The 13,306-nt window shown below is 47.4% G+C and overlaps 1 protein-coding gene across 9 annotated transcripts in view; it reads right to left on the reverse strand.

Annotated features, from left to right (window-relative positions):
* LOC137434125 (chromodomain-helicase-DNA-binding protein 9) overlaps positions 1 to 13,306 on the reverse strand; it is a 353,801-nt gene that overhangs the window by 41,403 nt on the left and 299,092 nt on the right. For all 9 annotated transcript variants that reach the window (XM_068126815.2, XM_078785749.1, XM_068126819.2 and 6 more), the window contains one exon: positions 3,484 to 3,601. In XM_068126815.2, the coding sequence (XP_067982916.2) occupies positions 3,484 to 3,601 (118 nt within the window). The remainder of the gene's footprint in view (positions 1 to 3,483; positions 3,602 to 13,306) is intronic.

Below are 13,306 nucleotides of genomic sequence, written 5' to 3' on the forward strand. Positions count from 1 at the left end.
CTCCTGATCATCGATTAATGATGGCCTTTGTCAGGATAAGCCTGGTGTGGGATTAACTGCTAATTCGGCTGGCTTAAAGATCTTAGTGGCTTGAGTTTGAGCCCCTGCCGTGCCGTTGAAACAACACCAGGTGGGCTTACTCGGCCTGTCATCATTCTGAGATCAGCAAAATGAGCACCAGCTAACTGTGGTAATAAGGCATTGGAGTATTCTGTGTTGGAGTGGCGATCCGTCCAGGAAACTGCCTCGGCAGCCCTACGCACCTCACGGCATGAAAGGAATTATTATTATTTATTTTATTTGTCAGTATGCAGGGTTGTGCCATCAAAGAATTGCAGTGGTGCCTGCATCTGGAGGAACGGTTCGCAAACAGTCTTCAAGGACTCGTAAAAAGATCTCATCTTGCCACTATCTGCGTAGCTGCCTTTTCTGCCAGTACTTGCCACTAGTTGTGTTTTGAATGGCTCGAAGATTGGTTTGTATGCCATTGCAGGCTCTCAATGCAAGCACTTTTTACAGATTGGTTACCAGGTCTCGCAAGAAGTTTTGTATGACAGAAGTTTCTTTTGAAGCAGACCTTGGATTTCAGTCATTTTCGTAGAAACCGGTCCTTGTTCTTCCTTACAGAGAAACCAACCACTTGCACAGTTGTTTCCAGAAGAACCGAGCACAGATGCTTCCACTGCTAATCTGGGTCCATTTCAGCATCTGGGAACAAGTTATTGTTCAGCTTAATTACCAGTTTGCTCTCGAAAGCCGCTTTAACCTATGGCAAACTTAGTGGGTGAGGTTGGAGTTTCTTTGTTCGAAGGCCCCTTCTCTTGGAAAGTGACCTATGCACGGACTACTCTGTGGTCACACGTGGTCTGCCAGTTACCCCCTTTTCATGAAACTCCCAAAATCTCACTGCTCAACTCTACTCTTGCATTCCTCTTTTACCCCACCTGTGGAACCAACTTCCTCAGTCTTTTCAATCTCACTCTTCCTTACAAAGCTTTAAGACTGCTATTCACCACCATCTCAGATAATCCCCCATCCACACCATTATATTTTCTTCCACCATTAACCCTCCCCAAGCCCACCTCTTCCTGAGTTTCCAGTTTTTCCTTCTACTTCTGTAATTGAGAGTTTGTGGCTTTATCCATATTGATCACCACCAGTCTTTCTGTTTCCCTCATTCTTCCACACATTCCTTATTTCTCCAAATCTCCCTCCATTTTATCGCTCAACCCTGCAGTTATAATGCGTTCCTCACCTTTCTCGCTCTACGGTTACTTTCATTGGCTTCGACACTGTATACCAAAAACCCCCACCCCAAAAACAAACAAACAAACAAACACGAAAACAGATAAGATAGCTTGATACAGATAAAAATCGAGACTGCCTGAGAACATGGCTCATAAAACTGGGATCTGCGGTTAGATCAAAGGGAGGTGCAAAGCACCCTCCCTTTATATAAGGGATCGTTTCTCTATATGCAGCTTTAACATAAAACCACCTTTAGAGGCCATTTTTCAATGCAGCTTATATATGCAATAATGCAATATATATGCAATATATATGCATATATATATATATGCAATATATATATATGCTTATATGCAATGCAGCTTATTTATATGCAGCTTTAACATGGGGACTGAAAATTCGTTTCTTGGCTTCTACTGGGCAAAATCGGCTGCAAATTTCAGAAGTAAATGCTTTGTACGTTGAGGTAATATGTTCCAAATTTCAGCAACATCCGTTTATGCATTCTTGAGTTTTATTTAGAAAACCCTCGAATTCATGTTGGTGTCTGTCCGTCCGTCCTCCTAAACCTAAACTAATTAATGCTCAAGATAGGTTCATATAAAAGGGCGCCCTACATCTGGCAAAGAAAATACATTTACTTCTTCATGCAGCTGTATGAATCAAATTGGCGCCCCTTTATATGAACTTTTCTAGAGCATTACTTGGTTCCTCCTCAGAACACAAGGGTAGTCCAGCATGCACATGAGATTTTTTGAATGCTCCTTATTGGCGCTGAGGAAGCGCCTCTAGCGAATGACTTCCAGCCAGTGTAACGCTAATTCCTGTCACAGGAATTCTGAGATCATATAAGTGGGCGTGGCAGTTCCTGATTGGTTCGTGTTGGGGAACGCCTTCTCGCTGCCGACGTGACGTAAATTCGCGCACGTGCACTGGTGAAGCTTACTCGATCTTACTCGATCCCATATTACATGTACTTTCATTGCATACAAATTATACTTCCTCCTAGAAATTCCATGCCCGAACCTCAGCGCAATCCAAGAGGATTCACTTGTTTTGTATTGTTTGGAATTTTCTACAAGCTATGGAATGTCACTTATTTTCTATACTTTGCCACATGGGACATACCCTCTATAAAGGGGCCTTTTCTATGCCCCTGGCATTTTACCTAAGAATGACGTATAATGTATGCATTTATGTAATCCCATCTGCATGTAATATATGGGAAAGATTATCCAAGACACTTAGACACAATAGGAGTACAAACTGGCTGTGTATTCCTGCTCCGACACAAACAGTCACAGAGACTAATCTGTTTTAATGCAGGAGCATTCCTTTTGCTGTTCATGCCAAGCACAGACACCACAGGTAGAGGTGGGTGGCCTTTTTTTTACAGCTGCAACAATATTTGAGCACAAACATGAGAAATCTGTATTCAATATACTTGGTTGTGCACAAAAAAAGAAAAGAAAAGCAATTTCAACGTATTGTACCGAGCATATCGTGCAAGAAAAAATAGCCAAACCTCTGATTCTTTCCACCGCAACTCCCATCCACAAGACTGATATCATTTCTCCATCATCCCATTCCTTTCTCTTCCTTTACGCAATTTATTCCTAATTTGCATACACTGTAGACCTTTGTTTGGAATGGGATTTTCTTCAATAAACAATTAAATTTGGACACCGTTGTTGTGCATTTAATTCGCCACGACTCATGATCAAATGAAAAATGCTATGCATATCTCCTGTCATCTCAAGCAATGCTAGGGGCTGGCAGCGAGGATGGCCTGAAGGTATGCATACTCTAAGCTGTCTTGCCTGGGTTTGAATCTCAGCTCAGCTAAAAACTGTCATCCGGTGTTTCACAGGCAGGGTGGTTCATCAATGTGTGTGCCGTCCTTCGGATGGACGTCAAACTGGGGCGTCCCGTCTGTCGTCATTAGTCGTTGGATGTTAAAGATCCCGCGGTGTCCATTGCAGAGAGCAGGCGAATATTCTCAGGCACCATGAACAAGTTAAAAATCCCTGCCCTAACCAGCAGGGGGCACTGCATCAGCAGCACAGCCACGCTCCCAGCAATGATGCAAACCAGCAGCCACATGCTGCACACAAAATGAATGAAGCAATGCTAAGGAATCAGTGCACTTCCAAACCTCCGTAAAGCAGAATTTTTACTAAAGGAGTGAAATACCATCAACACGTGTGTGCAAAGCATGTGTCTCATCATAAGTACCCATCGGCAAAGTCACTCGCTCTCTGCTCTGCAGCAATCGCTTGCTGATCTGGCATGCCCACCCTCTCGAGGAAAGAGAGTGCAGCATCTGCTCTCATAGAGTTGTACTTTTCATAGCCTGCAAAGTGAGATAAATAGTACTCAGAGTGAAGACGCGACGTGGGAGGAACGCCATGTTTAACTGCTGACAAAAGTCAAGGTAAATACAATATAGTGATATACAAGTCTCAAAAATGAAGGAAATATGTTTGTCACCAAATAACCACACCATGCAAAAGTGCATGGAAAGAGAAAGGGAGAGGTTTGGAAGAGATTTTTAAAAAAGAGGTGAAAAACCAAAAGGCACCACAAGCTCTTCACAGGAGAGGAAGGCTTAAATAAGCTTTAAAGAGAAAGTGGGGAGGAAAGAGGTAGAAGGCAGGGTTGAAGAAGCTTTTCCAAAAAAAAAAAAATACAAGATGAAGATGGACCAAACTGTAATGCCAAGCTATTTTAGGCATGCAATTATGAGGCTTTGGTCACTGACCATTGCAGGAACTATCAACTTGTGGTAAACCAAGACCTAATCTCAACCATGTGCTACAAGACACCAACAACGAGAAAAATAAAGAAAGAAGCATTGATAGAGAAGATTACAAAGTAAAGTTTATTTTCGTTGCCGAGTCCACAACAAAAGGTGTTTCAAAGGCCATATCGCGTACCAGCATGAGATGCCATCATTCTGGGTGACACGGTTTGGTGTGAACGGATGTCATTTCATCGCAAACCAATTTTACTTCAATAATGGGCATTCTGTTATCAATTTGAGCAGTTGAGAGGGGGGGAAAACCAACAGCAGAGTTGTAGGACAAGACAGAGGCACACTTGGACAAAAAATGAGTGTGAGGAGGAATGGGGGAGGGAAGGGGGGCAAGAGAGGAGGATGCATGCATGGTGTGGACAAGATAGACAAAGAAGGAAACTCTGAGGGCGAAACTGGAAATTTGGAAGCAGGGATTTAGGTGGGGTTAGCAAGGGTAGAAAAGACCATGGGTTTGTATTGGGGACAATCTGAGATGGTGTGGAACAGCTGTCTTTGAAAACCTGGAAGGAAGAATGACATTGAAGAGGATGTGCAAGTTGGTGCCACAAGTCGAAAAAAAAAGAGGAACAAATGAGTGGAGGTGAACAGTGATCCTGGATTTGGATAGTTTCACAAGAAGACACGATAGAGTACAAACTATGTATTCTTGTGTATTCCCGCTCCGACACAAACAGTCACAGAGACCAGTCTGTTTTAATGCAGGAACATTCCTTTTGCTGTTCATGCCAAGCACAGACACCACAGACAGACGTCGGTGGCCTTTTTGGACAGCTGGTACAATATTTCAGCCCAAACATAAGAAATCTGTATTCAAAATACTTGGCTGTGCACAAAAAAATAAAGCAATTTCAACGTATTGTACCAAAGATATCGTGCAAGGCAAAATAGTCGAACATCAGATTCTTTCCACCCCAATTCCCACCCAGTTTAATTTCTCCATCACATTCCTTTCTTTTCCTTTACTCAATTTATTCCTAATTTTCATACACTGTAGATCGTTGTTTGGAATGAGATTTTCTTCAATCAACAACCATAACATACTTACGCCGCAGTTGTGTGCATTTAATTCGCCATGACTCGTCATCAAATGAAAAATGCTAAGGATATCTACTGTCGTCTCAAGCAATGCTCGGGGCTGGCAGGATGGCCTAAAGCAGTGGTTCTTAACCTTTTTAAAGGCGCCGAACCCGAACGAAACCCACCGAACACTCGCAGAACCCCTCAAATTTGACCAAAAAATTAAGAAGAATTGCATCTTAATGCGTTTTCTGTTCTTCTTTTCGGGAGGCGATCTGGGAAATGCGTGGTTTTGTTTTGGCAAGGGCCACCCTCAAATCATTTTCGCATGCAAGCCTGCTCCTTTTCTTTGTTTCAATTTCCACCAGTTTCGAAAATGCATGCTCGCAGAGATACGTTGTAATGAACGGCGTGAGGATCTCAAGGGCAATTTTAGCGATTTGAGGATACCCTTCCATTTGACGGCACCAAAACGTTGAGAGCATTGTTGTGCCGAAGAGTTGTTGTTGAGTCTGGCTCTGTTGAAGTTCGATGAGGTCGTCGAGGTATTGGTCGTTGACATCTGCCATTGCAACGGCGAAAGTAAACAGCTGCTGCACCCATGCTGGGTATTGCTCTTGGTCAGGGAAGTAGCCATCAAATGACATTCCCAGCTCATCCAAGTGCATGGCAATCGCTTGCTTCAGCTCTCCCTGTACAGCAGTGCCTCCAACTTCAGACTCATCTTCGATCCCGCTCACGCACTCGGCCAGTAGCGAAAAGTTTGCGAAGTTGTCGTTCTCTGTTCGCCGCCTCCACAACAGTAACTTCTTTCGGAAAGCGCTCAGCTTTTCTTCAGATTCGATGACATTCACTCCACCGATGGCATCTGGCAATTGAGATGATTGAGTGCGTCGAAGATGTCAGCCAAGTTCGCCAAGGCGAGGATGAACTCTGACTCTTGGAAATGCATTGCATGGCAATGCTGGTGTTCTCGCAAAAGCAAAAACAGGGCTAATTCCACACGCAAGGCAAAAACACGGCTCACTACCTTCCCTCGTGATAACCATCGAACGTTAGAGTGGTAGAGAAGGACTTCGAATTCAGAGCCGATTTAATTGCACAGGTCTTTGAAGATGCGATGATTCAGAGCACGGTTTCGCACGTAATTCACAGTTTCAACGACGATTTTCAGAACATTGGCCAGGTTTGGAGGCAGGGTTTTTGATGCCAGCGTGTGTCTGTGCAGGACGCAGTGCATGACGATGATGTGTCGTGCATCGGCCTTCACCAGCGCTCCAAAACCGGAGTTGCATCCCAGCATGGCTGGAGCTCCGTCCGAGCAAACTGCAGACACCATGTTCCACGAGAGGCCGTTGCTGCTGAAGAAGTTGTCCACAAGCTTCTTCACGTCACATGCCTTCATCGTTGTGAGAGGCTTGCAGAACAGAAAGTCTTCCTTGATCTCGTCTCCTTTGACATAATGCACAAATAAGATGAGCTGGCTCAAATTCGAAACATCGGTGGTCTCGTAGAGTTGAAGGCTGAATTTTGTCGGGCTCGCGACTAAATCTGCAACTACCTGGGTGAGGATGACGTCGCTCATGTCGTCGATTCTGCATCTGATGGTGTCATTTCAGAGTGGAACGAGAGACAACTTGTTTTCAGCAGCTTTTCCCAGCATGATGTTGGTCATCTTCAACGCGGCCGGTTTGATGAGTGTCTCGCCAACGGTGTGCGGTTTGCCCTGCTTTGCGATCAGGTACGCAACTTCATACGACGCGGTGAGGATCAGTTTGTCAATTGGAACGAAGCCGAGAGTGGGCAAGGTAGCACTTGCGTCGAATCGGACTCTCTTCAATTTGAATTCATCCAGCATTGCGTCTTTGTACTGCCCCTCGCCGTGCAGTTTTTTGAAGTGTTCCCATAGTTTTGCTGGTGCTAGGCTGGAGTTGCTCAACTTGACATTGCAAAGCATGCATTGAGGACGCTGACTTCCGTCCCGTTCCGTCAAACACGTGAACCCGTACCGCACGTAATCCTCCGACCACTTCCTTTTTTTGCTCGACATACTGCAAGAAAAAAAAGCGAACAAACTGATCTTAATTGAGTTCGGGCAAAAAATTATATGACAAAAATTAAAAGAGGAACATGCTTAAATATAATCAGTACCCCTCGGAAAACTGAAAAATTTTAACGAAGAAAACATAACTTATAGTTACGATGACGGGATTTATTAATCACTCAACTCTATGTCACCTCAAATCCCATTATAGTATTACATAGAAAACTGCGAATTGTTAGTTTTGAATTGCGACCAAAGGAGTTATATCACCTCCACCTAATTTTCTGAGTAATTCAATCATATTTTATAATCACCATCCACTTATGACTAATATAACTCTGAACCCGCCCTGCATATCCACAAACATTCCCAACTTACTTTTCAATTAATCAGTAACTCCAAAGTAAGGCGCGACCAATGACGCACGGCACATGGCAAGCTAATTGAGGCTATTCACTGGAATTTCCGAACACCTGCAAAGTCCAAAATCCAGTAAGTAAGCAAGTAAGCACCATCAACAGAATAATTAGCAAGTTGCTCATTGATTCAACTTACTACAGTCAGTGTGAAACAACTTATCTTAAACACAGACCAGAGAAACCATGAATGGGATGGGAATACAATTACAAATAACATTTCCATTCATTAGTAACATACATAGCAAAATAATAATAATATTAATAATAAGCGTAATTACACATCGATTCAAAATTGATACAAAACTAAATAAAAAATAAAAAAATTGCAATGCATTTCGGAGGACCTCGGCCGAACCCCTGAGACTGGCTCACTGAACCCCTGGGGTTCGGTCGAACCCAGGTTAAGAACCAAGGGCCTAAATGTACGCACACTCGTCTCGAAGCTGTCTTGCCTGGGTTTGAATCTCAGCTCAGCTGTAAACTGGCATCCCGGGTGATTCATCAACGTGAGTTCTCTGCCCCTCGGATGGATGTGTAACTGAGCATCCTATCTGCCGGCATTAGTTGGTGGACGATAAAGATGTGGACGTGGTGTCCTTCGCCAAGAGTAAGCGAGTATTCGCTAGAAGGGAGTTGACGGTAGACTGTGCGTGACTGCGTGTCCTGTAGGAACCCAGGGTGGTTGAGGGCGAGGGGGGAAAAGCATGGAAAGAGCAGAAGTTGCAAGAACAGAAAGACAAGACAGACAACTTACCTGTGTGCGATGGGAAAGTGATAGACACAAAGATGCAGTTTCATTGCGCGAGATTCCAATTATCTTGAAGACTTTGGTTTTCACGGTGTCAAGCAGAGCAATATGTGAGGCAGAAGAGCCAGCCCAGAGGGGAGAGCAGTACTCCATAAAGCTGCGGATGAAGGCTTGTGGGTGTTTCAGGTGTGCAAAGGAATGACTTCGTACAACGATGGATGCCCAGTCGGGGGCTGGCTTTGGAGGCCAACGATGAAATGTGTTAAATATTGAAATCAGACGGTCACGGAAGCCGATTGCGAAGGCCTTAGCTCTCAAGGCGAAAACTCAATGGCGGACTCCAAAAACAAAAAGCTACACAAAAGTGCGCGGGATGGAGGGGGGCGGCGCAAGAGCCCTGCAGTCTTACCTGTTAAATAAACCACACGCAAACTGCGTTCAGATATATATATATATATAGAAAAATAATACAAGCGTTTATTTACAAGGATGGTGGGACAGGAAAAGCACACGCCAGTAATAAATGTCCCAATCGGGACGTCCCCACACAGACTTCAAATACGAGACAAGGGAGTGAATTACAAAAAGAAACGTTCGTTATGTTTGGTGTATGTGGTGGTGTGGGGTCTTATCTGTCCGTCGTCTTGTCCCCACGCGGCTCCAAGCTCCGGCGCAGAGAAAACCCCGCCCGCTCGCTGGGCCCTGATGCGACTTGCTCCGCTGCACACCATGAGGTCCCGCCCGCTCAGCACCAACACTCGCTCCCTGCACCAACAGCACCGCGAAGGGCCGAGCACCGCTCCACGCACCACGAAGAACGCGATCTCCAACACGAGCACGAACTCAGAACGCGATCTCCAACACGAGCACAAACTCAAAACTCAGAACGCGATCTCCAACACGAGTACGAACTCCGAACGAAGAGCGAAGAAGAACGGGCAAAAAGAGAGAGAAGGCCAGAAGGGAAAGAGAGAGACGGGCAGTGCAAGAGACCAGCGAAGAACCAAAGAGCTAGAGCTGCTCAAATGTCATGCAGCGCAAGAGACCAGCGAAGAACTCAAGAGCTGCTAGCAAGGAGAGCTGCTCAAATGTCGGGCAACGCAAAAGACCAGCGAAGAACCCAAGAGCTTGAGCTGCTCAAATGTCGTGCAGCGCAAGAGACCAGCGAAGAACCCAAGAGCTCGTGCTGCTAAAAATGTCCAGCAGCGCCCTTTTATCACCTTGCGTCCACTCTCCTCCCATGTTCCCTTTTGCTGGTGCACTCTCATTGGCCGAGTGCCTCCCACCTGGTATTGCTCGCCCCCCTCCCTGCCCAGTCAACAGTCCTCCCGGCATGGCTCCCAGCCCTGCCACGAGACTGGCTGCTAGGTTCACTGGTGGTGCAGCTGGCTGCGGCTCATGCGGCAGTGCCCCGATCTGGCTTCCTGTCCGTCTTCCAAAGTCATTGAAAGGGAAGGGGATTTAATTACTGTGTGCACTAAAGGGCCTATCTAAGTGTTTATAGGAGTGCGTTGCCATAAGGGACAAAGGAATGTTTACCAGGTCTGACACACAAGGGGTGTTATCTTATTCCCTGCACTATTTAAAGCCCAAACATCCTGGTATGTTCACAGGTATACTCCTATCTCGACAAACCGCCTAAAAACACAGAAATTACAAGGTAGATTCCCTATCGCGACAGTCGAATACCTACCTAAACAGATCTACCCGACTCTCGATATTCCTTTACCCCACCGACATAACACAGCCCCCCCCCCACCCCCCCTGCACCCCCCCTGGACCATAGCTCCTGCTAGGTTCACTGCAGGCACTACCATTCCAGTCTTAACACTGACTGTCTCAAACTTAATTAACCTATGAAATAAAGCAGGAGGGCTGTGGAAGTGAGCCGGAGCGACTTGCCTATTCTCCTTAACATGCTGATCCCCTTAGCAGTCGTGCAATCAAATATTTACAATCATTTCGATTCGTTCCTGCGGTGGGAGGAAACAAACAACACTCAAAATCTAACTTAACCACAAAACTTAACCAAACTTACAAAAATTCAGAACTCTATAAAACATCTGTACATACCCCGGTCTACAGACCGCGTCCCCCGGTGGATGCCACAAGACGCAACCTTACCTGCGGGGCCATCCCAATGCACCCCTAAATTTCCGCAGGCCCTGTCCAGGTGTTACAGGTGAGTGACATGGCTCGGTGGATTTTGCCCTCATTCATGCAACACAAACCCCTTATCCAATCATACACATTCCAAAACTCATCACGACACAAAATCATTTCAAGTACTTATTATACCCCCTGGCAGGACCATGGCATTGATCTCATTCGTGTGTGCATTTCTCAACTAGGCAGCGGGGAGGTACAGCACAACAAGATGATGGGGGTGCTTCAGGCTGTGGTGCCCGCAGTCCCAAACACAAGTCAACCGACTCACAAGTTCATTGCACCCCCCCCCCCCCACTTTACCTCTTGGTCCCGTGACAGCCCAACAGCCCTATCCGCCGTTACCCCGCTGGTGAGGGTCTCCACACACCAGGCTCCTCCGTGGCCTCCTGCTTCCGAGCAGCTCCAAGGGTCGCTGGGAGTCTCCTTTACCCCACAGCGCCCAAACAGACCCTCCACAGACGAGCTACAATTTCCAGATACCACTGGCTGCCAGGGGTAATTGCCGCAGAGGGGGGGGGGGGGGGTCGCAGGCATCGCTCCTCCGAACTTGATCTGTACTTGCGGGCACACACACCTTCCCCACCCACAAGATCCCAAACACATTTCCTCCCCCGCTACCATTCAATTCTCACACATTTCCGAGAAGATGGTACCAAAAGATGCTACAAAAAGTTGCCATGGCCTGCTATTGTGAAATCCCCAGTTCACATTTTAAATCACATTTTCATTTCCAGCACAATACTCACCACTCATTCTCAGTTTCCATTCTCCACGACCACATAAAAACACATAACCACAACACAAAAACAGACGCCACCCACAAGACTGTGTGGCACACATTCCAATCCCCTCACCGGCCATGTCATCACTCTCACCCGCCCCATCTCCAAATTACATGTCCCCAAATTTATATAACAAGTCCTGAAGCCTGGGACAGTAACCAACAAGGCCTTACCTCTACCTTGATGTGCAGGTAATTTCCGGTTGGTCAGGTCCAAAAGTGCCATCCACCCACAAAATCCCAAAATTTATCATTGGGCCCACCAAATTTCACCAAATTTCTCTTTTGTCCCCACTATACTGGCAGGTATGTGGAACTGCATCCAACGGTGATTATCACGACACAACTACCTGTGGCCACGACAGCTCCGCACCTCTACCGTGCAAGGGTCATCGGGACAAGCCGAGCAGTCAAAACGGCAACATGGCCCATGAGTGTCCATAAGGGTGCGACCCACCATCCATCCTTCGGCCCCACTGCGAGGAACACAGCTGCACCAGCCCCAGCTGGCCAATGTGGTGAGCACCTGCTGCCAACAACCACGACCGCACGCACAACCTCGGCCCTGGGGGAGACGGTCGCAGTGCGTGGCATTCCCCTCACGTCATCTATGCCGGCCTCGTCCCCCAGTCCACAGAACTGCAGCCCCCCAATGCCCACCCACACTTGACCACGCCAAGGTCCAGTCGACAGCCATGCTCCACCAGGAGACCCACCCAGAAGAGATGGTCCACACACCTCGGACACGCACAGCACCACGTTGACCCTCAGACTACACAACTACATCCCCATAACCCCGAGTCCCAAATATTGGCGCAATCGCCCCCGCAACCAGTTGAAAGCTGTGTCCTGCTACCCTATCAATTTTTATCACAGCCTCCAACACTTTGGTCGACACACCTGGATCAATAATGGTGCCACTATGCAGTGACCACCATGACATTTCAAAATTCACCCTTAAATTTGCATCTACCCTCAGATAACAGACGCCAAACATTTTTCACATTTTACTAAACTCACCAAAGAAAGATGCTTTGCCAAACACATGCCAGCCGAGCATGGCCCATATGCTCGGCTCATTACACATTCCCGATCGATCAATCCTGTGGCTCTCTTCCCAAACCGAGAGTCCACAAATCATAACGGAACATTTGTGGAAGGTCATTCTCACACCATCACGTTCCACAGATGCCCCAATGGTTGTCCGGCAGGCTATGTCCATCGCTGTCCATGCAGATTGACCCGCATCCATAGACCAGCACGGCATGGCAGGTCACCGCATGCCGGCTGTCCCAGAGTCTCAGGAGGAGGGTGTCAGGCCGCATGCCCGGGTGGTCACCACATCAGGCCCAAGTTGGCCGTCCGCAGTGCCACCACCAAAGTGCGACCCACAACACCTCCCCCTAGTGGTCCCCAATATATGCAAACCCAGGCTTGAGAAACCACCTCGGACCCCCTGGAGGTCTTAACCCCCACCAGGGTCCTGTGACCCTGTCGGCCCGAGCCACCCGCTCGGGCGGTGCCCCGACGGACAAGGGACGCCACACTCCACCAGACCCCCGTGGGGCCCAGGTCGTACCATGACACCCATGGCTGGACCTCACGTACAAATCCTGCCAGCCCAGCCCCCCATCTGGCTGGCAAACCCAAATTTTGAAAGGGGCAAATTTTGCCCGAGGCCATCACCAATGACCTCTCCTGGTCCGCATCCCGCAGCCGGGGACCAACTCCCTCCATGGCTGCTCCACATCAACCTCCCATTTTAATTTTATTTTAAATTTCCTTTTTACAATTTGCATTCCCCGTCCCAAACCGCAGCTGCAGGTCACAACCCTTCCCTCAGGTTGTTCTGCCCCTCCCTACAGCTGGTCCAAATTCCCTACGGGGACCAAATTTCCAGAGGCTCTATCTCCCGATCCCTCTCTGTCCGAATCCAGCCCGGAGCCAGCACACTCCCCCAACTGGTCATGCAATTTTGGAGCCTCCGTTGCCAAATTGCAGTGTATGGTGAGGGTCCCCTCGGTCACTTCAACCTCCCCCTTGGACCGACTCACCTCCTCCC

Source organism: Myxine glutinosa, chromosome 10 (genome assembly GCF_964187855.1).
Source record: "Myxine glutinosa chromosome 10, kmMyxGlut1.1, whole genome shotgun sequence".
NCBI classification, from domain to species: Eukaryota; Metazoa; Chordata; class Myxini; order Myxiniformes; family Myxinidae; genus Myxine; species Myxine glutinosa.